General features: G+C 38.1%; 1 protein-coding gene across 4 annotated transcripts in view; it reads left to right on the forward strand.

The window, feature by feature from the left end:
- Positions 1 to 26895, forward strand: part of SEPTIN3 (septin 3) — a 51497-nt gene that overhangs the window by 6549 nt on the left and 18053 nt on the right. For 2 of the 4 annotated variants that reach the window (XM_039335596.1, XM_039335597.1), the window contains exons 1-2: positions 16046 to 16276; positions 17954 to 18890. In XM_039335596.1, coding sequence (XP_039191530.1) covers positions 17981 to 18890 — 910 coding nt within the window. In that variant the 5' untranslated portion in view covers positions 16046 to 16276; positions 17954 to 17980. Of the gene's footprint in view, positions 1 to 5295; positions 5355 to 5638; positions 5746 to 16045; positions 16277 to 17953; positions 18891 to 22216; positions 22653 to 26895 lie in introns of those variants that run through there. The other 2 variants (XM_039335599.1, XM_039335598.1) reach the window with 2 other exon arrangements.

The raw sequence follows: 26895 nt of genomic DNA on the forward strand, positions 1-26895 counted from the left end.
TGGGCTAGTTGAGTGTTCTCTACTAATCATGTGGAAGCTGGTCCCAGCCATGTTTTCATGTGTCCGAGCGCTTCGCTCGATGTTATAGCTTCATCTTGGATGGCGGTTTGGAACATGAGCTTCCACAATACGTAGTCCTTTCCCGGTTTATCGGGGAATTTGTGTACACCCTTGGATGCCAGATCTAGTTTGCTTCTGTAAAGTCTCATAGGGGTGTAACCGGGTGGCGATGGTACCTCGCTTCCAGGAGTAGGGGCGTGTGCCATGTTTGGCTGGTAATTTCCTTCGGCATATTGGTGGCTGGGTGTATTTTGCCATGTCACGTGCAAAGGACCTTGTTGGCTTGGTCTGAACTCTGCTGCACTGGCGCTGAGCTGAGGGAGCCCAGGCTCCTGCTTGCTTACGTGTTGGAAGGTCTGTGTTTCTGGTAGAGTGTAGCTAGCTCCCTGGTAGGCTGTCAGAGCTGATACTCGAGGCTGTCGTCTGTAGTCAGGATTGGTGGCAGTTCCTTGGGGCGCTGCCTCCTGTTGGTGCAGCAGGGACTCTAGTGACTCTAGTGTGGCTCTAACTCTTTCAACCTCATCCCTGAGCGTCGGCTGGTTCTGCTGTAGGGCTGTTGGTGCTACAGGTGGATCCATCCGATTGCCATTAGTGGTATGGTTTGGCGGGTTCTGTGGGGTAATAATGGTGGAAAGATCTTGTAGCACTCCCCGCTGTGCAGTCATTGTCATTGCTGGTAATCCCATCAGGTTCGATGAGGCGGCAACGGCGGGAGGATCTCGTGACCTAGGTGTCGTGACATCAACTCTGCGGTTGATCGGCGAATCAGGTCGGTGAGATTCCTCTGTTCGTCTACTCGGTCTTGGGGGGCTTGTGGCTGGCTGTGGTGCTCTCATCCGTGCATTCTGGAGTGCGCTTTGGTTATCCACATAGGCCTGTACACGGCTGTGAGAACTTTCCCTTCCTAAACTTTCCAAATTGGGTGTTGACATGGCATCTTCTAACTCTCTCTGCAGGATCGCTTCTATTGCGGCTGCCTCCTTTGCTCTCTGTTGTCGCTGGAAAATCTCAAAGTAGGCTCTATGTAGCTGGTCGTCTACTGCTGCGTCTGCAGCAACGTTGGCCATTGCGGTATTGATCCGTGCTTCCCTGAGACGGGCGGCAATACTCTCTGCTCCTGAGGCTCGAGATGCATGGCTCTGGCGAGAAGATGCCTTTGAATGGCAGGAGGGTCCTGTGATATGCGAGTGTTGGGACACGCTGGAGTGTGCCTTGGACATGTGGCGAAAAGATGAGACCTTTCCAGACACATGGGATGGATCTGCGTGCGACCATTGTGATGGTGCATGTGAATGGCGGGAAACTTCGGACTCGGTTCTGTTGACCGGTCTGCCTTTCTGGTGAGGTTCGGGCTGTGGGGAACCATGTGAGCTCACTAGAAGCTTCTTACGTTCCTCGTTTATTAGCCTGAGGCTTTGCATCTCGCTGTCGACTCTTAGGTCTCTTAACTGTTCTTGAATGTCCTTGAGTTGCCATTCAGAGTCCATCCATTGCACGTAGGCGTCTTCCTTATTTCCTTCCACTGCGTGTGCCCGTTCTGGGGAGAGTTCCTCCTTCTGTTCATGGTAGAGTTTGTATAATCTCTCCCAGCTTCGTTCATGGCGTCTGTGGATGATGTGCCATTTCTCCATCAGATGTGAATGCATGGCATCTGTGAGCTTTCTGCATTGTCTAAGATCGTATTGACCCTGAGACATTATTGGCTTTGTTGAGGCTTGAGTGTCAACCTCTGCGTACTGGTCAAGGTTGGCTGTTTGCAGCATCTCTCCTTGACTGACTGGTTGGGGTGTCTCAACTAGGCTGGTTAATTGAACCCCTTTGTCCAAATCGATAAGACACTCCTCCATGGTTAGGGTAGGTTCCGTGTCCTTCTCAGCCATTTTGAAGAGAATTTGAATAACTTCTCTCTTTGACCACTAGGGGTCGCTACTTGTAGATCAGCTTCTGAGGTGCTGTCTGTGGGTGGAGATGCCACTGGGTGTGTTCTCCTGTGTTTGTGGGTACTTCAGTGCAGTTCACCCTTTCACCACTAGGGGTCACTTGCTGTGGGTGGGCTACCAGGGTGCTCTGGCTTTGAGGTTCACTCTTTGTCCACTAGAGGGGCTTCTCTGGGTGCGGTTAAAGGCTTGCATGTAGAGCTTCCTTTAACCACTAGGGGGCGTCTGGAGAAAGGCTAGCCAAATTCTTCCTATTGCCACGTTACTGCTAGTGAGCCACTGAGAGAATGTAGAGGTACAAACTCCCACCTGGCGTGTTGCAGGCTGGAACTCCGGGTCATCAGCTGTGATAATAGGCAAAGGCAATTGGCTCTTGCTTCCTTTCTCTCAAGCTGGAACAGCTTAGCCTTCAGCTTGAGTGAGTGAGTGAGTACTTTTGGTAAGTTCGCTCTGTGCTCTCTAGGGGGTGTTAAAAAACTAGCCAAATTCTTCCTATTACCACGTTACTGCTAGTGAGCCACTGAGAGAATGTAGAGGTACAAACTCCCACCTGGCGAGTTGCAGGCTGGAACTCCGGGTCATCAGCTGTGATAATAAGCAAAGAGACTTGGCTCTTGCTTCCTTTCTCTCAAGCTGGGACAGCTTAGCCTTCAGCTTGAGTGAGTGAGTGAGTGAGTACTTTTGGTAAGTTCACTCTGTGCCCTCTAGAGGGTGTTAAATAGACTAGCCAAATTCTTCCTATTACCACGTTACTGCTAGTGAGCCACTGAGAGAATGTAGAGGTACAAACTCCCACCTGGCGAGTTGCAGGCTGGAACTCCGGGTCATCAGCTGTGATAATAAACAAAGAGACTTGGCTTTGATTTCTTCTGCCTAAGTTCTCTCAAGCTGGAACAGCTTAGTGCTCAGCTTGGGTGAGTGAGTGAATGCTTCTGGTAAGATCACTCTGTCCCCTCTGGGGGGTGTTGGTAGCTTGGGATAACTTTAAGTAGCTTGCACTTTAACTAACAGATTTGCTCTGTTGTGTGCTGAATTAATTGTGGCTGTTGTGACTCAGCTAGAAAAAAAATTGCATGACCACCAGGGGGTGCTTCTGCGATGATTCCTCCTTATAACATTGGCTGAAATTCCGAGCATACCTAGGGCTGTCACTATGGCAACAGATGAGTTTATTGAAAGGCAATAAACCTTGCTTTTGTCTGAACTTTAGAGGCAGTCATTAAACAGTTCTTTGTTTCAGGCTGCGTGATTCACTGGCAAAGACGGGAGGGGGAAAAGCCCAAGCTCCTTTTGGTGTTAAAATTCAAACTTTTCATGCAAGGAACAAAAGTGTAGATTTTTGTTTTTCTTTCTCCCCGCTATAAACATTAATTTGAGAACAGGTCCAAAGTAATTTTGAATCAGATACAAGGCACTTTTCACTTTGAAGGTTAGCTAGCAAGCGAATTAGCATAACAAAACTTCTGAATCACTCCTTGAAAGCTGTCTTTTACACAAACACGCTGGCTTTGCTTTGCAGGCTTTTAAAGGCATCAAGAGAATCTTTACTTCCTTGAAGGTTAATGTAGAGAAAGGGCTAACCAATTTGATTCTCTTTCTTCAAACTGTTGCAGCTTTGAGAGAAGAATTAATCTTTGCCAATTTACTATTTGCTTTCAAAAGATGGCACAAATTATGAGTTTATCTTCTTACTATTCTGACACAAACTTAAAGTGATCTCTTTTAAATCCTGTCAGATAGTTAACTCAAAAGAAATGATCTTATAATAAACAAAATATATTTTAATGAGAAAGATTACTTGCGTTCACGTTGAGATTGGTGCTGCTGGAAATACATGTTTGTTCATCTTTTAGATCCTTCCTTTAGGTAAGAAGATATTGCTCTTTATACCATCTTTATAATGACTGAGGCTATTGTATGACCTCCATGGCCCATGCTTGTTACCGACAAAAGGATTCCCATGTGGCTTGTGTCCAGGAAGTCTCCAAAGACCTTTGGAACTCCTCCCACTGACCCATCCATATACCTAGCATTTAACCCAATAACTGCCAGACACTCCAACGTAGAGCTGGGCCATAGAGCTATATGGGCCATAGAGCTATATGGGCCAGAACAGAGAGCTTCAATAAACAAAGTATTAGGGTTTACATATTGTCTAGGACTGAGAGGCCAAGGTCCAAGTCACCTTTAATAAGGAAAAATTATTAGCTGATTTGGGACCAGTAGTATCTCTTAGTCCAGCCTTTCTCTCAAGGTTATTGTGGTGGGGAGAAGCTGGTGGAAGAAGTATCACGTTTCTGAAATAAAGTGGCACATAAGTAAAATGAATCATCATCCAATGTCTGTAATTATTAGAGCATTAGGAGCTATAACAATGAAATTGTCAAAAATAGCTGACAAAATTAGAATTATTTTATTTCAAAATGTTTAGTTAAAAAAATAAAATAAGTACAGTAAAAAAAGGTCATATAATATATAAATTAGCCAAAAGTCACAGTTGTAATCTAATATCAAATAAACTAAAATTCAGTTCCAGAAGGTGTGCAATCACTCTAAAAGGTTTTTCCGGTAAAATATGGTTTTCATTATCTTCCAGGAGCAGCCAGCTTTGCTTTAAGCTAATTTATATGACTGAAAAGCAGCACCTTCTGGCTTCAGCTTCCTCACCTCATGGAATTGGGGGCTCACAAGCAGCTTCTCCAGAGATGATTTCATCATAAAGGGCAACACCTATTAGAAAGGGGTCCTGAGGTGCCAAGCCATACTGGGTTTTATAAATCAAAATGTTCATATTCTGAAGCAAAATGACAGAGAATCTCAGTTGGACTTTGGCCAAGACAGTGAGTTAGAAGTAATCCCCTCCCTATTCAGATCATCACACAACTGCTCCAAGATGAACAAAACATCTAATGTATGACTACCTGCAAGGGTTGGGGCCAAAGGTTGCTTGGGACAAATTCGTTGTCAGAATGTAGGCCTTGAAATTCATGGCCTTGCCAACCCCAGGTAGGAAGCACTGAGACTGAAATCACCTAACACCCAACACCAAAATACATGGAGATTCCAATATTAAACCAGATCAAGGAAAAGAACAAGTTGTAGTTCCATATATTGGTGGCAGCAGGCTATGGAACAATGCTATTATGGCTGTATTTTTATTTTGGATATTGTAACAAGATTGAAAGGAGGAATAAAAAAAATGCTTTAAATAATCAGTAAATCTAGTTTGAAATATAGAAAAATTGTAAGGGAAAAATATACATATTTGTATAATTTATTCTATTATTTTTCTTCTTAGGAATAGAAAAAGTTCTAAAATAAGTCATCTTAGAGGGGGAAAAAGACCAGCTTTTCAAGGTAAGTTATTGCTTGGGTTTAATAGAAAAAAGATGATTTTATGCCAAATTTAATTTCATTGCATCGCAGAAGACAAAAAAAAATGTGCCCTTTCCTAGACCAAGAGGCCTTGTCACAGTCACGCATGCCTTGGTCACCTCCCATCTACATGGGGCTGCCTTTGAAGACACATGGAAACTTTAACTAGTCCAGAATGTGGAAGTGCATATAGTAATGGGGGCCACTAGGTTTGCCTATGTAACACTCTATTGTGCAAGCTCCATTAGCTTCCAGTTTCTTTCCAGGTGCAATTCAAGGTCATCATTTTTAAAGCCCTGTGTGCACCGGGCCATGCTATCTGTGGGACCGCTTTTTCCTAAGGATATCTACCCTTCCTATCAGATCAGATAAGGTGGGTACTCTTCTTGTTCCTTCCCCCAAATATTGCCATCTAATGGGAGCTACCGGTAGGAAGTGTACTTTTTCCATGATAGCCCATGCCCTGTGAAACATTTTGTTCCCTGAAGTTCATCAGGCTTGGCTTTCCCCCCAAGCATTGGGAGAAGATTGGATGAAGGCATATTAGGTTGGATTGGTGCAGGTTTTTGTTGTTTTTAATATTCTGTGTTTTAACTGGATGCATTTTATACTTTTTAAAATGATTTAATATGTCTTTTAAGCTTTGATTGGGAGTTGCCCAGAGTTGGCTGAAAAGTAGGTAATTATATTAACATTTTAGATTTATTTAGCATATGGCAATGTTTTAAATAAATAAGATTGCATTTTTTCTATTCATCAAACAACACTTTACTTTCTTTTTGTCTAGTGGTTATGCCTCATTTCTTGGATTGGTTTGTGCCAATGTATTTGATGATCTCAATTCTCATATTGGTGGGCTTTGGAGCTTGTATATACTATTTTGAGCCAGGGCTTCAGGAAGCACACAAGTGGAGAACACAAAGACCAATCATGGAGCGAGACCTCCGGAAAACATTGATGATACGAGACAATCTAGCATTTGGAGTGCCTGAAGTTTAGTATTCTGCTCCCCAAGACATATGAAAATTTGACTTGTTCAGGACAATTTCTTGTTACTCATTATGTGGTCAGTTCATAACTTCATTCTTTGCGATGTGGATCTCTTTTAATGGTGCACTCTTTGCTAACTTCTCTAAAACACACCTTTTAAATAATGTCACCTTGGGGCTTCTGTTTTTAACTTTTAATAATTAAGCTCTGTACATTATACCATAATTTGAAATAAGTTAATCTGCTGGAAATTGTTACACTTAAAGAGGAACAATGGTTATGCTTTACTCCAAGGGCAACGTATATTTTCTGGATGCTCCTGAAAACACTTCTCACATTATCCCATTTTTTAAATCACTTGGGTATAGTAAAAAAAAGCAAGTAACATCCTGATTGATTATATAATTTTTCACTTCTAGCACTGAGCTCAGATATGCTGAAAGACATATTCTGTTCAGATAAAGGATGGAGAAAAAATAATCTATGTTTGTTATTTAGAATGGGATCTTTCATACTCCCTTTAGCTATTAAATCTAGAATTAAAAATGCTGCACTTTTCCAGTTCGCTGCTGCTGGGTCTGTTGAAGGGGGCAAGGCTTTTAAAACTCAAATGCCTCATCTAGCACTATTCTTTCTATATGGACAATTTATTTTAAAACTATAAAATATAGAAGTACACAGTCACCTATGTACATTTTATATAAGAGCTACTGGACTACAGACCATGATTGCATAATTCCAATGCAGTTTTCTAGAGCTACACTGTATACGATATGGGTTAGTATCCATGTTAAATGTTTGCATATTGTCCACATTTTCTTTAAATCTGGTATATAATTAAATTAATGCATGTAAACATAGCTATATGCACAAAAAGATTATTAACAATCTCTGTTTCTATGAAAATTATATAGTAACAACCTCTAGAACCCTATGTCATTGTAAATATCTTGTTTTTGCTGAATTGCCTTAGGGCAGGGGTGTCAAACTGCCGGCTCACGGACTGGACGCGTCATGCCAAAACCGCGCCCACCCCAGCTCCAGCAATGGAGAAAAAATCGTGATACCTTGCAACACGTCATTTAACATGGCAAGTTTGACACTCCTGTCTTAGGACATCACTGATTGCAGTTTTATTCTCTTGATGACATAATATCTCAAGCTGTACTAACTTAATACACTGGTTCCATTTATTATATCTTGAGGGCAGGAATGGGATATTATGCTGTAATCACCAGCTCTTCTTGTACACATTCCATACTAGGAAGATGTGCCTTTCTTTCTTCAATATGCTCACAGGTACACATTCCAAGTTAAGAATGTACAAACATTGTTATTATAGTATCTGTGGTACCTTGGTACTCAGTGCTTTGAAACTCATCAAATTTGGTACTCGATGCATTTTGATGTGAAAATTTTGTCCTGGTACTCATCATTTGTTTGATACTCAACACATAAGGTAGAACTTGTCAGTGTCAGCTGCCTTGTAACTCACTACATTATTCCTTGTGGGGAAAAATGTTTGGTATTCTTCATTTTTGGTATTCATTGCACCCCCCGAACCAATTAAGGATGAGTACTGAGGTACCACTGTGCTCAACTTCATAATTCCTTAAATATTGTACATCTTTCTATACATTACATGCTTCTTTGGAATTTATGGTGTAGCATATAGATCTTTTTCTACATCTGTAATTTCATCTCACATCTACCTCACCTACACTTCATTACATTTGACATCTTCCTTTTTCTATTGCAGTGCCATAGATCCTGACAACAACATAGTACCGAAGGGCTTTGTTCAATTTCTTCTCTTGTTCTTTTGATCAGTTCACCATGAGTTGTCATGGGTCCATAGCCAGTCATTGCTCTCACTTGAAAACAGTTGACCAATTTTTCAGCAGTGACTGAATTTAAGTGTAGTACATTGCAATTTGTTTTATTATATGTGAGTTATGGTAGGTGTCTGAGGATACTATCAATATTATTAAAGAGCAGTGTTGCTTTTGTATAGAAGAGAACTTGTCTCAAAGCCCTTTTGCTGTGTCAATGTGAATATCATTCCAGGCATCATTCCTGAAAGTAATGTTTGCATGGGACTTCTTTAGTTTCAAATATACACAACAGGTAAAAAAAACTTCCACTTCTAAAAATAGCTAACACAGCAAAATGGGTTCCTGGCTTGGAATCATGTGCTGGACGTCATCTTAAGTATTTGAAGGGTCTGATAAATTTTCCAAAATGTTATGTGTTCCCAGTTCAGAGATTCTTGTACATGCAATGGAAGGGCCAAATTTTACATTACAATTGCATCTTTTTGATGCTATCAAAGGGTGGCAAATTGTCATCTATTTTTACAGTAGGGTGGGGAAGGGGCAAGACCAGTAAGTGCAGCATACCTTTATCTGAGCGAGAAAGGTATAAGTAAACAAGCTTGCTTCTGCATTTATATTATCTTTGTTATATTGGGATACTGATCTATTTTTATAATGAAACAGCAACACCATATAGTTCCTAAAATAATGTCCTTCTCTTCTCATCCTGTATATAAATAGCCATTCTTCTCTGTCTGTGACTTATCCATTAGCACTGATGCTAGCTTTAGCCATAGTCTCTGAGTAATACTTAAAGACCTCTTTTCTGAGCCTTGATTCTCTTTTGTGGCAACTAGACTACCAATGCAAATGAACAACCCCCAGGCGGAGCAATGGGGTAGCAATAAGTCTTTTATTAACAAATGTAAGACTTTGAAACAGCTATCAGTATTCCTTCACAGCTAATGTACAGTTGCAATATATGGGCATAGGGGCATTACAGCACTAATTTGCACTAAACCTTTCTCCTGTTCCAGATTTTTTCCTCAGGACTGTATCACTTGTTATAAAAAATAGGATGCATTTGTAGCATGTCCAATAGCCATCCTGAGTCAATGTTGTGAGCATGCTTCACATTGCATTTGAGTGTAACATTACCCAGAAAGTCAAAACAACCATTAAGGAGTGATTAAGCAATTATGTCAGCTTTGTGTAGGTGCTTTGATTTCAGTCCAAATAATTAGTATGGATATGTGCTGTGAGTAAGTTATGCTATTTATCCTACTTTCCAACTAAAATAGGGATGAACCCAGCCATTCAGATTAGTATGTCTAGTAATCTTAATTTTGACCCTGACAGCTATAGAGGCTCATCAATTCTCTTGTAAATTTCCACCCCTTAATGGCCCTTTATTATCCAATAATGAATGAGAGATTTGTTAACATCTCTGTTATGTTTCTATACTTTCTATGGTAAAAGGAAAACTCCATTTTCAAATAGGTAATGTATGAAATCCACAATATGTTTTCAATTTCTCTTCTTTTAACTATCAGGAAAAAAATTAGACAAAAATCCAATGTAACTAAGCTATGTCTTATAATGGAATTTTTTAACTACCTACAAAGAAGAACTCATTAATCCTGTTTTTCAAGGTTACTGAGAATTATTTTAGAAGAAGGAGATTAGAATATAGCTGGCCTTTCGCATACTACTGAATTCTCACAACGCCTGCTCATACCCATTTGACTGGGCCTAATGGACAATCAATTCCAACAGCACCTTGAAGGGCAGTGGCTGCACTGTCTCACTCTTGGCTGCTTCTCCTGTCTTGTGCACCAATTCTTAACTGTTTAATTGTTGCCAAGTTTTATATTGTCCATAAGTGCCAGCTTCCTTGTGAACATTTTATGTGTACATATGAAATATTCCTATCTTACATGATAACTTTATCTGTAAATATAACACAAGCGTTAGCTCTGATTAGTTCATATTATAGCATATATAAATGGACAGCCATATGGTGCAGTTTTTGTGAGAAAAAACATATTTTATGATTAAAGTAATACTTAGGTGGATCTTTGGATCTGACTGATTTTTAAAAAATGTCATACTTAAAACATTCATTAATAAAAAATATTGCTATTTCAGATTAAAATAGGAATCAAACTGAATAAGCATTAATTCTGAATAAGCATTAAATATGAATAAATAGGAACAGGAGTACAAGTATCATTGTACAAAATTAGGTCAATTTGACATGTGTAATGTTTATGTTTGGATGCCGGATCTGTTCTGCTTCTAGCTATTGTTTTTATTAGTAAAGAAACATTTTGCAAAGAAAAATATAAATGCCTCAATCCCAGAAACAATGTATTTACTTGAAAAAATGGGTATTGGGAGCATCAGGAGTTGAGCTTCTTTAGACCTCTAGGAATTTTTCAAATATTCAGCCTAAACTAAAGTCTGCTCAGAAAGTAATGTGTGCATTGTTTTTTTCTCAATGAGATTAAACTTGCTACTTGACAGTGTAACTGGAATATCATATTTTTGTGTCCCCTAAATTGATTAACACTGAACAAAGCTGATCTACTGTTGGGAGTGTGGAACTGGAGGGATCCTGGACAGAATCCAGCTGTCCTAACTTCTCAGAATTGTAATAAAGGTGTTTTCATCTCTGGACTGGATAATTTATTCATGAACTGCATTGTGGTGATGATTCTCTGCCTTAGAGTTGTTAAAAATATGTTCATGTTGTAAGACTGATGTTAAATGAATACATCCAGAGAAATTTCTACAGCTGTGCTTAGCATGTGATGTTCACATAATGGCTGGAGTTTTTCATTAAGTAAGCCTTGTACAGTGTAAACTTGTACAGGATACCAGAAGGGTAAAGCACAAGATGAGTGCACACGATGTTCTCAGTCATCATTATTTGCCTATTTGGAAGAGTACAGATAAATAGAAAGTGCAGAGAGCTATAGATTGTGGTGGTGAAAATGAGGCTTCCTATAGAACAGTTGACCTTAGAATTTTGTCTGTCTGTTCATCAAGTTTCTAATCCACCACAATCATACAAAATAATCAATGATGCTAACTCCTAACACTGTCAGACTATTAAATATTAAAATAGTGGTCTAGATATAGAAACAGTATAGGTAGCTATCGTAAAACAAAGCTTCAAACTTTGATTCAGTTTTTCCCCTATCCTTGTTACACTAATAACAGATAAATAATACCAGATCAATGAAATGTTCTTACAGAATATCATATATTAAGGGAACTCTGAAACTTAGCAATTAAGAGACTGAATGACGCTTTTGAGAATACTTTGCCGGGGGAAAGAGATAAACAGAAAGACTATTAATAAACTGCGAGCATCAGTTCTACCACGGTAGTCTGTGTACCATTTTCTCCTGTCAGGTAATCTAGTACAGAATTGTGAATTTAACTCATTTGCTTCAGAAATTGAAATAAAATCTAAAATAACACTTTCTATATGGTATTTTGCAAAGTAAATAATCAGTTGGTATAAACTGCTAGTATAAACTGTTCTGATGAAATGTATTTTAATGTTAATGGTTGTGCTTTATAATGGTAATGCTTATTTTGAATAGAATTCTAATAAACAAGTCAGAGCCAATACATAAAGTATCTTAGTATTTTGTTCCTTTCACAATACACAGGTTTACATAAGCATAATATAGTCTACTGTTCTGTTTGGAACAAAGAATTTCCTCTTTTTTATGTATATGAGTAGCTGTATGAATTGCAGGGCCAAAATATCCTTTAAATACAAGAGGCATCGTGCCTTGGGCCAATAATAACAACAACAACAATAACAATAATGTTGGAAGTCATCTTTGGAGGTCATCTAGTCCAACCCCCTGCTCAGGCAGGAAACCCTATACCATTTCAGACAAATCTATACCATTTCAGACAAAATGTGTTAATTTCTTTTTAAATTAAAAAGAATAAAAATGAATGGATTATTTAATTTCATGCCTTGCTTTTTGGTTCTGAAAATATATACCATAAATACAATAAAATTCTAATATAAAAGACAAAATATGCATACAATTAAAATCTCAACCAGATATTAAATTATACCAAGATAATTTATTATCTACATTTTAACTTTACATCATTATTTGCAAATTCTTGGATTATTTGATCAATGGGCATTTCTTTTAATAACTTACTTTCAACAAAGAATAGAAGTAGGTGAATTAATTCTGTTTATGACATCATGGAATATAGGTAAATAAATAAATTCTGATATAATTTAATTAGGACTGTTTCTTTTTTATAGTAGTACCAAAAATTGTAAGTAAATATTTAATTTGGGAAACTTGTGGCTAGATTTAGTTAATTACATAAACTTTAATCTCAGATAGACTAACTAACTGATGAAATTATTTATGATACATAACTTTTTAAAGAAACTTTTTAAAGAAAACTAATATTATGTACTATTATTTACTAAAAGTGATCAGGAATGTGCATAAAAATATCAAATAGTCAGAAGTGTGCAGCAGTGTGGCTAAAGAAGACTTAGCCATAGAGGCCAAATACATAAATTAAGGTGAACAGGAGATCAAATCACACATATAGTACTTTTTAGGGATAAAAAGCAACCTTATTCTGGAAACTTTTTGTTATAAAACTTTTGCAGCCTTTAATCCGGATCAGGAACACATAAAAAATCAAGATATCTGCCTGTTTTTTCTTCTATTTAAATTGTATGATTGTAATATGTACAGTTTGGCCCTTTGTACTTTTATAAATACAGCCAGCATTTGCATGGATTCATAGCCATGGAACTTCTTGAAAAACTTAACAACTAAATTCACAAATACCTGCAGAAGAATATACGTAGCTCAGAATGTATCTGACTTACCTCAGTCAAGGTTGGTAGGACAAACCAGGAGGGACTAGAATTCATGATCTCCTGGTTCTTAACTTGATGTCTTAACTACTGCACCAAACTAGCTCTCTTTTAGGATAGAGAATCATGCTCTATTTGTTTGTCATGTTTATGCCACATATAAACAACCAGCAAACTTCATTCTCCCTCCACTGATGATGTTACATGGCCTGATGATGAAAGGTCTGCAAGAAGAAAAACAACACCCTAACATCACAAATATTTTAATGAGTTGAAATACTAGCAATCAATAACCAATCATGTATTATAAGATCCCATGCAAATTACACAGACTTAACATGAAGGCACATATTTGAAAATTCTAATATTACTGAAAGAAATTGAAATGTCCACCATCTTGTCTCATTTTTCAAATGGGGAACTTATTGCCTCTTTTTAAAAATGGATTTATAACTTCATCTTCCATTGTTAAATAAAAGAGAAAATACAAAATACAGAACAAAATCTTTGCCTCCACTTTACTATCAGTTGAGAGTAAAGATATATTGAATGATGTTATGGATATAAACTAGAGCTAGCCAACATGGGCTACAAACATGAACATAATTATATGGTAACAAAAAAAATCTTTTTTTTTGTATCTTTCTGCCATCATCCAGTATCATCCAGATTTTGCATCTGAAATGTGGTATGGTATGCCTAATAAACATATTCCAGTGTTACCATTTAAATACATTTATATTTTGGCATTAATATTATAAATGCTGTCCAGATAAACATGATAAACGAACATAGCATCATTCTCTCACCTAAAACTGAGCCGGTTAGGTGTAGTAGTTAAGACATCAAGCTAGGAATCAGGAGACTATGAGTTCTAGTCCCTCCCTGAACACAAAGCCAGACGGTGACCTTGGGCCAATCACTCCCTCTCAACCCTAGGAAGCAGCCAATGGCAAACCACTTCTGAAAAAATATTACCAAGTAAACTGCAGGGACCTGTCTAGGCAATCTCCAAGAATTAGATACAATTGAATGGGGAAAAAAATCACCTAAAATGAAGGAAAAATTACCTAAAATTGGCTTAGGTAATTATTTAGACTTTTCCAGCGATTGAAGAGTTAGGTTAGTAAGAATGTAGGAGATTCAAAGCCTGGAATGGAAATAATGCTTGGATTCTAGGCCCTTCAAAAGTTACACAAAAAGCATATTGTTCCACCCATTCCTGTTGTTGTCCCTTGTAAATAAATGCTTTACATTATTTCCATATGAAATTGGAGAGGGCTACTATGAAAGTCAAAGGGTCTAGGCACTTTCCCCTAAAATTTCTGCCCAGGTACATTGCATTTCAGTTCTCATAACCCTTAGCCAACTTATATGATATAGATAAATCAACACATTCAAATAAGGCCTTAAGATTAAAACTAAAACAGGCAGAAGCCAGAGTCTGAGTCAAATATGTGAAGGCATTTGGTACTGAACTAAAGACAGTTTTAATAGCATTGGATGCACTTACTAACCCTTTTCAAGTGCAACTTAAAAACTCTGCCTATGTTACTTCTCTTTTTTGTCCTCTTGGGCTAGGAATAACTGACCAGAAAAGCATTTATTGATCATTTACAGATGTTTCCTTTAAAACATGCCAATATACTTTTAAAATGTAAAAGACTGCTTTTGATGTGAAGACACCAGTTCCTGTCAGGCTTCTGCTGGAAAAGCAAGGGTGTTATAAAAAATGTTAGAGCTATGATATTGTATCTAAACATGACATGGTGTTTTCTAAGTTGTAGAGAAATATGCGTATTTTCCAAGTTCCATCAGTTTCAACTCTTCTTCATATGTACATGTTACCCTTATATAGAGATTACAGTATGTCCAATATCAAATGGCACATAAGAATGATACTAACTCGCATTATGAAAGCTCCATCCATTTACTTAAATTGTTCAACTTATGTCTGCTCTGTTGCATGGGAATTGATAATAACTGAGGTTATTATTCTTTCATGCTTCAGCAAATATCCCCTTGTTGCATGAGCAACCAGTATACATGAGTTTAGCACTCTTCTAGAAGATAACTAGATGTAAGCTAAACAGGTCCAGCACTTTTTCAGAAGAGCAGTAGTTATGTGTTCGTAAATAGACCAAGTTAACAGGTTAGTAGCATGGCTTACTTCTTTGTTAGCTATATAACACTCCAGTAACTTGAAACATGTTAAAGCTCCATTCCAGACATCTGCTTACAACTGCTCAAATCTGGCTTACCATGTTAAGGACAGCAATTGCTGGTTGATTTTTCTACCTGTCGTGTAACACTGATTAGAGGGGAAATGCAGTCAGGGGACTCCAGCAATTGCTGGCTTTTAAAGTTTAAAGCAGTGGTTCTCAATCTTTCTAATGCCGTGACCCCATAATACAGTTCTCCATGTTGTGGTGACCCCCAAGTGGGTGTGGCCACCAATAAGAGGGAGTAGGACAGCTAGGGAAAAGGGAAAAAAAATGGCGGACAGCATGGTTTGGCGACCCCCATGAAATGGTCATTCGACCCCAAATGGGGTCCCGACCCACAGGTTGAGAACCACTGGTTTAAAGTGTCTCATATTGAAATCATAAGGACAGCAACCATCACCAGCATTGTCATTGAAGCTACTGGTGCACACTATTTAGTTGGCAGACTTTTTTTTTCCAACTTCGTGATAGAGGAATGCTTGTTAATGCAGCAATGGGAAAAATTCCTATAATACAGTGCCTTTTCCTATATTTATTGTCTGTACACTGCTTCAGAGGAATAATTTATATACTGCTCCTAGATGTTTACATGCACTGAGATCTCCAGAATGTACTTATTTCCTTTTTACAATTTCCAAGTCAAAGTTGTTTATGAGTGCTCTAATTCAAAGGCTGTGCCCACTCCTTGCCTCTGCATCCAGCAAATTGCTGCTCCAAGCACCCTAGATGCTCTTTCTCCCACTTCAAGAGAATGAGAAAACACTCCACAGCCAAAAGAGAATACAGTAGGCAGAGAAAGAGAAAAGCAAAACATTTGAAAGAGGGACAAACATATTCTTCATGGCATCCAGAAAGTTTGGGTGTCTTAGGATTGATATGCCTTGTTAAAGCTCATGTAAACATTTTTATGGGATCCTTTGCAATCTATGAAAGAATATTTTGGGATATTCCTGATGAGCATTCAGCTACTTCCTGCCTTTACATTACCAGGTAAGCACTTATCATTCTCTTTCAGTATAAGAATCCTTTGAAAGAAATAAGAAATGCTTGGTCAGAATAGCCAAGCTATATCTTAGACCCAAGAACTTTTAAGAAGACTTAGAAATTATCTCTTTCAATGGCTTACAGCAGCCATTCCCAACCAGATGTTCTTCAAAATTAACAGAATTTTGCAAGACATGGTAAAACGTCTTCACACTGCACCACTAATCAAATAAAAGTTATGAAAAGCCTATCAAAAGATCACTAAGCCTGTTGATCAGCAATACAATTAGGATGAATGACAACCAGAAATTGTATTTCTTGTTTTTTTAAATAGTAATTTTATTAAAAAATACAATTACCACATTAAAAATTAGTACAAATTAAAAAAACAAAAAGAAAAAATTAGATGCAGAAAAGGAAAAATAGAAAGAAAAATGGAAAAAGAATAAATAAGAATATGGTAAAGTGAAAGAAACATATAAAGAAGTGACTTCACCCTTCTTCACAAGTACAAACTAATTTAGGAACTTAGCATTTTCTCTTAAAATTCAACAAAATGATCTCTTTTCCCCATAAAAAAAAAGTACAGGAGTCCGGGCGGATTTTACTCCATTTGTCATTGCCAACTATAGTTGCTGACTTCCCCATATCTCATCTTTTATCTACAAATATATCCATAATGTCACTTTAGTCCTGATATTAGCAAAAGTCCATTAAGTGTTATCAGAGATAGCAACATATATATATTAACCTTGGTCAACAAACCAATTTAATAGTCCTTTTTACTTCTAAGAATGTTGATCTATAGTCCTTTCAAATAATGTTCTAATCTAGAATTTGATTTCTTTTCATTTTTTTCTTTGTCTTTTTTCACAAAATTGCTCAACATTTTAACAAGTCTCTTTTGTAAATTCAATATGGAGAAGTTATCCATATCACTTTTTATTTCTTTATCCCTTTTAATTATTAAGACATCCACCAATTTCATTTGTATATCCAGTGTAGCATTCCCCCCCCCCCCAATATTCTTGTAGCCTGTCTTTTTTAAACCCACTTTCAGTTTTTTTCTGGTAAATTTGTTCTTCCATAACATTTTTTTAAGCACAGTCTGTCTAAAATGGCAAACCCTCTTAAAAGTAACTTTATTTATTTATTTATTACATTTTTATGCTGCCCATTTCCCCTGTAAAATGACTCTGGGCAGCTTCTGGGTGAACTCTTTTTTAAAAAAAAACTTCTGGCTCCATTATTTAAAAATATCCTGCAACATATACAATGATAAAATATTTTGCTTCGGTTTGTATGACTAAGCCGAATGAGTATTTTTTTCCTTTAATTGTAATGTTCTTGTTCCTTCTAATATCCAATTTTTAAGATTTCAAAGAATTGCCCACAGCAAGATTCTTTATAATAAAATCCAAAATTTTATTTCAAATTTATCTGGACCCTTAGTCCATTTTTAACTTCATAAAATCAAAGCTTTAATTTGCTGTTTATTCCAGAAAAAATCTTGCTTTCAAAAATTAAACTTGTATTCAAATTTTTTTTCACTAGGGATTGAAGAAAACTCTCCCAGTGCTGTAAAACCTGTTGATCTAAGGTTCCTAATAGCTGAAAAGCACTTTAAAAGCAATTTTAACTTCTTTAAATTTTTTAATCTGTCACTTGCTTTTATTTCATTAGGCAAAATGAAGGCAACCACGAGTCATAATGGATAAAAGTTGTACTCCCTCCCCACACAGGATCCAAAGGTGTATCCCAATCTTAGGTGCCTCCTCTCATTGCAATAGCATTCCAGGATGTTCAGCTCGCTCACCTGGGACTGGAGGTTTAGGGTCTGTTAACCCTAGTTTGAAAAACAACTCCTTATTCATGAAAGGTTCTCCCAAACAAACTCTTCTGGCTAAAGGCAAAGGAATTCCAAGACCTGCTTCTAGACTTCTTTCTCCCAAATCTCCAGAGCGCCATGATGTTCAGGTTTCATGTCCTCCTCCCACGAGATACCAGTCACTTCAGCAAACAGCAGCTAATGGTTTGGAACAACAGAAACTCAGCTCCATATCTTTTACTTTTCATCAAAGCAACAGCATTCCTCCAACCAGCCAGCAACTCATTTGGCATCCCATGGCAAGAAGAGAATTCCAGAAGGTATCTTCAACGGAGGAAATACCACGGAGGTTCAAAAACCAGCCTTTGCCATGTCCTAAACTGCTATCTGGACCACAAACCTTGCCAGAGAGTACAGTGGAGTTCACTCCTGATTCACAAACCAACTCCTCTCTTGAACGTGCAATCCAGATTTCAGAGACAGAAACATCAGATTCAGAGAAAAAAATAGGCTTTGATAGCTTTCCATCATGTCAGGCGCATACCCAAACCATGGGAAAGGAGCTCATGAATTCTATCCTGGTAGAAGCTGTACATGAAGCCCAGGTTTCGATGGCCAGAAACGGCATTCCAAGAGTTACTCTCCGGGGTTTATCAGGGCCTATGAAGATACTCCCTCCCTTTCCTCAGGAGTGTCCTGAAGAGCAAGGTGGTATGGGCCACTGTTTTATGGCAAATTCTACACCCATTTCTGTAGTAAATGCAACTGAGTCAGAATGTAAATCCCAAAATGGTAAGTGCTGCTATATATTATTGTACATACATTATATGGGATCAATGATAGTAGTCTCTCAGTTAATAATGGCATACTATGGATTGCATGTTCCATGAAACTAAATTCTTGCTGAATATTGTTTTATTACCTCAGAGCAGAGGCTCTGCAGAAATATAAAATCAGATCCAATTCACACACAAGAGTTATCTGTGTCATTGTTTTGTTTTGTTTTTCATATTACAGGTAGTCCTCGACTCATGATAACAATTGAGCCCAAAATTTCTATTGCTAAGCGACACAGTTGTTAGGTGAATTTTGTGCCATTTTATGACTTTTCTTTCCATAGTTGTTACCGTAAGTGAATCACTGCAGTTGTTACATTAATAACATGGTTAAGTGAATCCGGCTTCTCCATTGACTTTGTTTGCCAAAAGGTTGCAAAAAGTGATCACATGACCTGGGGACACTGCAACTGTCATAAATATAAACCAGTTGCCAAGCACCTGAATATTGATCATGCGACCATGAGGATGCTGCAACTATTCTAAGTGTGAAAAGCAGTCATAAGTCACTTTTTTCAGTGCCATTATAACTCTGAATGGTCACCAAGTGCACATTTGTAAGTCAAGGACAATCTGTATTCTATCTACATGTAGAACCACCCAGAATTTGGGCCTAGGGGTTTGCGTGTAAAAAAAAATCAGAAGGATGGCATGAGGGTGATATAATGGCATCAAAAAACTGTTTTTTCTTTTCTTTTTCTTTATCCGACAGAGGTTAGGCAAGGAATAACACAACTATTTTAGCCCTTTGTTTAATAAAAAATGGCAAGGGTTGCCTTTAAAATTCAGTGGTGCAGTTTGGGATGGCTCCATGGAGCTTCCAAGTTATTTATTTCTGATCCTCTTCACCATATTCTTAGACTACAGCTCCTAGAATTTTTAACTGGCATGACCTTCGGTACTAGTCTGGGAAAAACATCTGGGAAGCACCTAGTTGGGGATAATTAACATTAACAAAATCTCAATAGATATATTAAATGGCTTTAAACCAATTATTGGTCTATATAACTCTGTACTCCTTGCCTTGAGTATACGTTACTCTCTAGAGAGCTCTTCAGTCTTGCTAAAGGCAACACCTGATCCAGCAAAGACAGACCATTTACAATCAGGCTGAAATTCAAGGGCCGTGCCATCAACTTCATAAAATAGATATGACATGAACAATCTTTTCAAATATCATTCAAGAATCCATGGAAATATAATCTCTAGTCTATACAGATAGTCCTCCACTTACAACAGTTCATTTAGTGACCGTTCAAAGTTATAAGCACTGAAAAAAATGACTTATGACCATTTTTCACATTTATGACCATTGCAGCATCCCCATGGTCAATTTGGATGCTTGGCAACTGACTCATATTTATGACGGTTGCAGTGACGAAGGGTCATGTGATCGCCTTTTGCATCCTTCTGACAAGCAAAGTCAATGGGAAAGCCAGATTCATTTACTAACTTAACAGCTGCAGTGATTCACTTAACAACTGTGGCAAGAAAGGTCGTAAAATGGGGCAAAACTCACTTAACAAATGTTGGGCTCAATAGTGGTCGTAAGTCAAAGACTACCTATATAGAAAAGGACAGGCAATATAAGAGCATAGCATTCTAAAGTGGTTTAAAAATATAAGGATTAAATATGTAGCATGTATAAACTACCATTCTCCAGCTTTCTGCTCTCCAGATAAGTTGAATTCTGACTCTAGAATTTCAGTAAATGTAGGAAGTTTATTGAAATCCATATGCAGACCAAACAAAACAGTTAATCACATTGTAGCAAATAAATGATTTTAATCACTACACTGACAACAGATCTGTTCTTTATCTCATTTGATACTTTTATGTTACTCAATATCATTTCAATTGAAGTGAGGATGGTTTTAGTGACTATATTGTCATATAGTGCTGTACTGTTAAGTGATTTCTAAGAGACCTTTGATCAGGAGCAGAACATACATTTCTCCAATTGTCTATGAGCACACTAAGTGTCTGGTTCACCTATGAGAGCCTGAACTTAGTGAAGGAAGGGTCATAATACATTTGTGAAGATTTGTTCATGTAGAACTTGCCTGATATATAAAAAAAAGGTCCATCTAACTCAGTCTTTTCTATAGCAGCTTTCTTCTACTTGTTCTTTTCTTCATATATTCCAGGTTTTTCAAATAATATGGAGAACATTAGCTAGGGATGTCAGAAGTGGTGGAACCTAGTTGAAGAAAATTGTGCTGACTGGTAGTTGTTTTTCAACACCACAGTCTCCAGGAGGTCTCTTTTCCATTCTAGATAGGAATGCCAACAGCTTAATCTGAGAGCTGTTGTACCTTGATATGCACTCTACTTAACAGTTGGATACAGTTTCTCTGTAGCCTAGCCATCCTGTTCAATGCACATAATATCCATAATCCTGATTCCCATCTCCATTCTGAACTCTTGTTCTCCAAATATTAAATTAGAAAATGACTTCAGTGAATATAGTTCATTCCAGCTGTTTGGGGAATTTCTGTGCAGACTTCTTGTCTTTCCTTTAGCACCCAGAATATTTTGTGTATTAAGAAATTTTGCCTATGGGCATCAGATACCAAATGTGAGATTTGCAAATACGTATGTTAACATATTTACCATAAAGTCATGCCTACTCAGCCTGTTACCTGCAATGAAATTTACACATATATAAACTTCACATGAAGCAATACATACTGTATGTGTTTTGTAGAGTTTATCTTGGATCAGAGTGTTTCCCATTGCAAATAGGTCTCTCCATATTGTCAAAGTAAATACAAATGCCAGATATCTTGGATAATTAAAATGATGGAAATGTTTTTTTTCCTTAGGCATTTATGCTTACCATGACAACTATGCAAATTCACATACGTGATGTAGATGCCTATGAACACATGGAGACACACCAGTGTGCATTATTCAGATTGACACAAAGGCAGATTTCTCTCTGCCAGCATCACTGTTGACATGTAAACCATTACTGACATATACCATGTCTTGTCATACAGTACCTTATTATCTCTTGTTGTTGCCAGCATCCTGTGATGATGAATGAATGCAAAATGTCACAAGCTTTATCATAATCTGCTTGAAAGCAAGTGCCAAGATGACAATCCCTGAATTCCTAGATGTGAAATCTATTTCCTTTTCCTTACATGTGAATGCTATGATTGATGAAGGAGTTAATGATCCTCTTACATTAACTAGTGTCTGCCTCTAGAGATGCTCAGCAAACAAAGCCATATGAATGCTGCTTGGGAACAGACAGAAGGAAGGAGGATGTTGAGACCAGGCAGAGAAGGAAACATTTATATATGTGATGGGGAGGGGACAAATTCCAGGCTACCTCTAAGCCTCATATCCCAGCAGCACCTCCCTTCAAAAGCTAGTGCACAATTTAATGCACATCAATCCAATCAAGGTCTCCTAGATGCTTGAATGATAATGCTCTGGATCCTAGGAAGAGAGGGAGGCAGAGTGTGGGGGAGATTTTGCAGCGATGTTTAATATTCAGATCACGTGATCGTGGTAACAGCAGTAGCAGCAGCATCTTTGCTTATCTGAAATATTCATTGGAGAAGAAAAGAAAGGGGGTTTCAGACACTTACGGGGGAAAAAACAAAGACAACCAGAATCTAATAGGCGCCTGTGGGGCAGGAAAAAGTCAAGAGAAATCCCACCCGAAGGTTCACAGCCAGAGACAAAGAAAGATTCATGTTCAAAGGTAGGTGTTTCCTGCAGGGGTTTGCACGCTCTTTCTGGATCTGGCTGAGCTCAGAGATGCAGGAAGGGATGCTGCGCTCTTGCATGCACTCTCAGCTCAACCATGCATTTGGGTTTGGAACAGAGGCTGACCACTGCTTTAATTCAAGGCTCCCCGGAGAAGCCTGCCAAAAGGCGACGCTACACTTATTCATCTTTTCCATCTGGTATCAAGAGGGAAGCAGCAGCAGCAGCTGCCTGCTGCTGCTGAGCATCAGAACTGAGGCTTTTGTGAAGGAGGGCATTCATCCCAGTTGGCCCAGGGGTGTGAGTACCAGTTTGCAGCTGCAGCTAACATTTGAACCCACATAAGAATCCTCAGGGACTGAGTCTGGAACAAGGATGGAGGGATGTTAATGGGTAACCTTCAGCATGGCAAAATGTTTTGGTCTATGGCTGTTCGGTGGGTAATTGTGGATGACAGACTGGTGTGATTTAAAATGCTGGGCAGTGGAAACAACTCTAGATCAGAGGAAAGAAGGCGTGTGATGGGATTGGGGCTGGATCACAGGAACAGAACATCCGTACATTAGCAGAGGAGAAAGAAGGGAGGGATAATAGATGAATGAAATACAAAGAACTCAGTTGAACTAACACTTCCCACCCTCCCCATTCATTGTGGTTCTTCTGGCTAGGAATGATGGAAGTTGTAGTGCTGTATATCTGGAGAAAATCCAGGTTAGGGAATCTGGATTAAAAAAAAATGACTGGTATTAATAAGCAGTTCCAGATATTTTATGGTAATGTGAAATATGCTGGGGGAAAACATGCTTTTAATTTACTCCCTCATAGGCAGTCCAAAGAAATGTATCCTGCTGTCTTTCATGGAAACACACTACTGTAAACTGTCTTACACTAATCAGCAAGTTGATCCTAGTCAGAGTACTGACCTCATTCAGTATCTAGCAAGGATGGATTTTTCCCATTTATGTGGAAATAAAAAGACTGAACCATGCAAATTTCAGCATATAAAATTTTATTCACATCATATTAATGTCTTTTCCTACATTTCAAAATAGCTTCAATATGGTATGAAAAAAGATAGGAGAATAACTGTTGGCAGAATCAGCTCCAGCTTCAAAAGCAAGGCAGAGAAGCCATCTGTTATCTATATCTCTGGGAGTGAAGACCACTGTATTTCAGAGGACTACTTTTGCAATGGCATGAATAAAACTCTATAGTGATTTCTTTAATAATTTAAAAATAGAAGTCAATATTCAGATCTCCTGAGAAGCCATGTGAAGGGATTACTTGCAACATAATAGATTCTGCAAAACTCAGGATCCCGTTTTTGAAACCCTAGTCCTGAGCATTTGGGATGTAATGGAGTCTTGAATTCATCCGTTTCTCTTATGAAAATCAGTTTGTGACCTACTTGAGAAGAGTTTCTTCTAAAACCTACGTGTTTTTTTGCATTGCATAGAAATTAAAAAAAAATAGTTTCCCAGTTCTGGACTGTTTTAGATTAAACTTTCTGTTGATAAAAGTTGCTTACCCTGATGTGAGTACTTTCTTCCCTCAGACATAAAGTATCAGTTTAGAAGACAAAAGAGAGATGGGAATATGGAAGTGGGAAAGAGGAGAAAAAGAAAGCAACTCCATAATATGATTTGATTGGTAACAGTGGGAGCCATTGGAAGCACTTTTGGAAACCTCTGTTATCTTGGGACTCTTTAATTGCCTATGATAGAGTTTTTAAAGACTGACAATTAGAAAATCATAAGGAAATAATCTGATTATCAAAAACTTGGTTCCTAGGATATATTCAATTTCCTTTTGAATTCCTATGTGTGAAGATTTCCACACACTTCAAAAAAAAAAAGGCATATTATCTATGCTCTATCTTCTGGAGCTACTCAGACAAAAGCCAAGGGGAGAAGAATGCTTTTCATGTATGTGTGAGACAGTAGATGATATAGTTGGATGATAGGTAGATAGGTCGGTAGGTAGGTAGAAAGAAGGAAGATAGATAGATAGATAGATAGATAGATAGATAGATAGATAGATAGATAGATAGACAGACAGACAGACAGACAGACAGACAGACAGACAGACCGACCGACAGACCGACCGACAGACAGACTAATTTAAGTTTGCACCTTACCAAGGGTGGCTTCCAAGGATTTGGAGAAGCTGAATTTAATAAGTATTTTGTTCTAAAGACAAATATTTAAATGTATTATGCCAATGCAAAACAAACATACAGCCTGGTGTACTTCCAAGAACTAATCTGTGGTGGCAGGGATAGAAAGCAAGATAATGTCATGACTATCAGCATGTTTAACCAGAGCTGCCATCCACTTTTTGATTTTACCCCACCACTCACAACCCTATGGATGCTCTTGGTGTTCTTGTTTAAAAAAATGATGTTTTTCCAGATTCTGAAAAAGAAAGAAAAAGGCAACAAAAAAGTTGTCTGGTAACACACAAATCATATCACAAACTGAGATTGTGAAATGGCAAAAACAAATTGCCAGTTCTGTTTGACTAGCTCAATTTGGCTCCCACATCTGCAGATTCTTCTTTATAGAAAAGTAAAGTCTGACTTAGGTCTTAAACAGCAGAACCCATTTATTGAAGCAGGGCTGGAGATTCGGTGAAAACAGTAGTTGAAAATAATAGGAAAAAGAATTATTCAGAGGAGGAATATTCCTGTCAATGAATGATAAACTAAGTTTAGATCATGTGTTGGATTTCTGTCATTCCCTCAGACACATTGGCTGCATGTTTCATAATTCCCAGCAAGGAATAATACATTGGGAAATAGCATGGCCATTTTAATCCAAACAGTCCGAGAGAATCAAGTAGAGGTAGCTGATCAATCCAAAGAACTATTTTTAGTAGAGGAGTAGTAGTAGTGGTGGTGGTAGTGGTGGTGGTGGTGATTAAGACACTGGTCTAATGATCACAGGCTTGCATTTGAGACCCAGTTGCTGGCGCAATGGCAGCGTGAGCTCGTCACTCGTTCCAGCTCTTGCCAGTCCAGCAGTTCAAAAGTGGGTGACCATGAGTAGATAGATGTATATCACTTCAGTGAGCAATTTAACGGGAACATGAAAGGAGCCCCCAACTGAACGACCTCCAGGCAATGGTGATATTACCGGTTAAGCCTTTCACCATGGAAGCGCTTCCGTGTATCCAACAAGGAAGTAAATAAGTAGTAGTAGTAACAGTAATGAACAAAAAATGCTTTCAAGTGTTCCAAGTTGCCTTCAGACTTCAGATGTGAGAATTTTGAAGGGAGCTTCAAGAGAGAGCTTTCAGCTGGGCCTTATTTTACAAAATAACAGAGTTGGAAGAAACCTTGGAGATTTTGTAGTCTAACTCTCTGTTCAAGCAGGAGACCTGTATCATTTCAGACAAGTGGCTGTCCAATCTCTTCTTAAAAACCTCCAGTAATGGAGCACTCACAGCTTCTGAAGGCAAGCCATTCCACTGATTAATTTTTCTGTCAGAAATTTCTCCTTATTTCTAAGTTGGATTTTTCCTTGATTAGCTTCCATCCATTGCTTCTTGTCCTGCCTTCAGATGCCTTGGAGACCAGGTTGACCCCCTCTTCTTTGTGGCAGTCCCTTAGATATTTGAACACTGCTATCACATCACACGTAGCCCTTCTTTTCATTAGACCAGATATACCCAATTCCTGCAACTGTTCTTCATATATTTTAGCCTCCAGTCCCCTAATCATCTTTGTTGCTGTTCTCTATACTCTTTCTAGAGTCTCAACATCTTTTTTATATCGTGGCAACCAAAATTGGATGCAATATTCCAAGTGTGGTCTTACAAGGCACTATAAAGTGATACTAACACTTTATGTGATCTTGATTCTATCCCTTGTTAATGCAGCCTTGGATTGTGTTAGCTTTTTTGGTGGTGCAACACACTGCTGGCTTATATTTAAATGATTGTTCACTAGGACTCCAGGCTCCCTCTCACAATTACAACCATTGATCCAGGTACCACCTATTCTATATCTGTACATTTGGCTGTTCTTGCCTATGTGTACAACCTTACATTTCTCACCACTGAATTTTATTTTGTTAGATAAGCCCAATGTTCAAGTCTGTATACATCCTTCTGTATCTTAAGCCTAGTATTGGCTATTCCTGCCAGCTTGGTGTCATGTGCAAATCTGATGAGTTTCTCTCCTATCTCATCATCTAAATCTTTTATGGAGCTATTGAAGAATACTGGGCCTAAGACAG

The sequence above is a fragment of the Crotalus tigris genome, unplaced genomic scaffold (assembly GCF_016545835.1).
Source record: "Crotalus tigris isolate CLP2741 ecotype Arizona unplaced genomic scaffold, ASM1654583v1 scf7180000017644.4837335, whole genome shotgun sequence".
In the NCBI taxonomy this organism is placed as follows: Eukaryota; Metazoa; Chordata; class Lepidosauria; order Squamata; family Viperidae; genus Crotalus; species Crotalus tigris.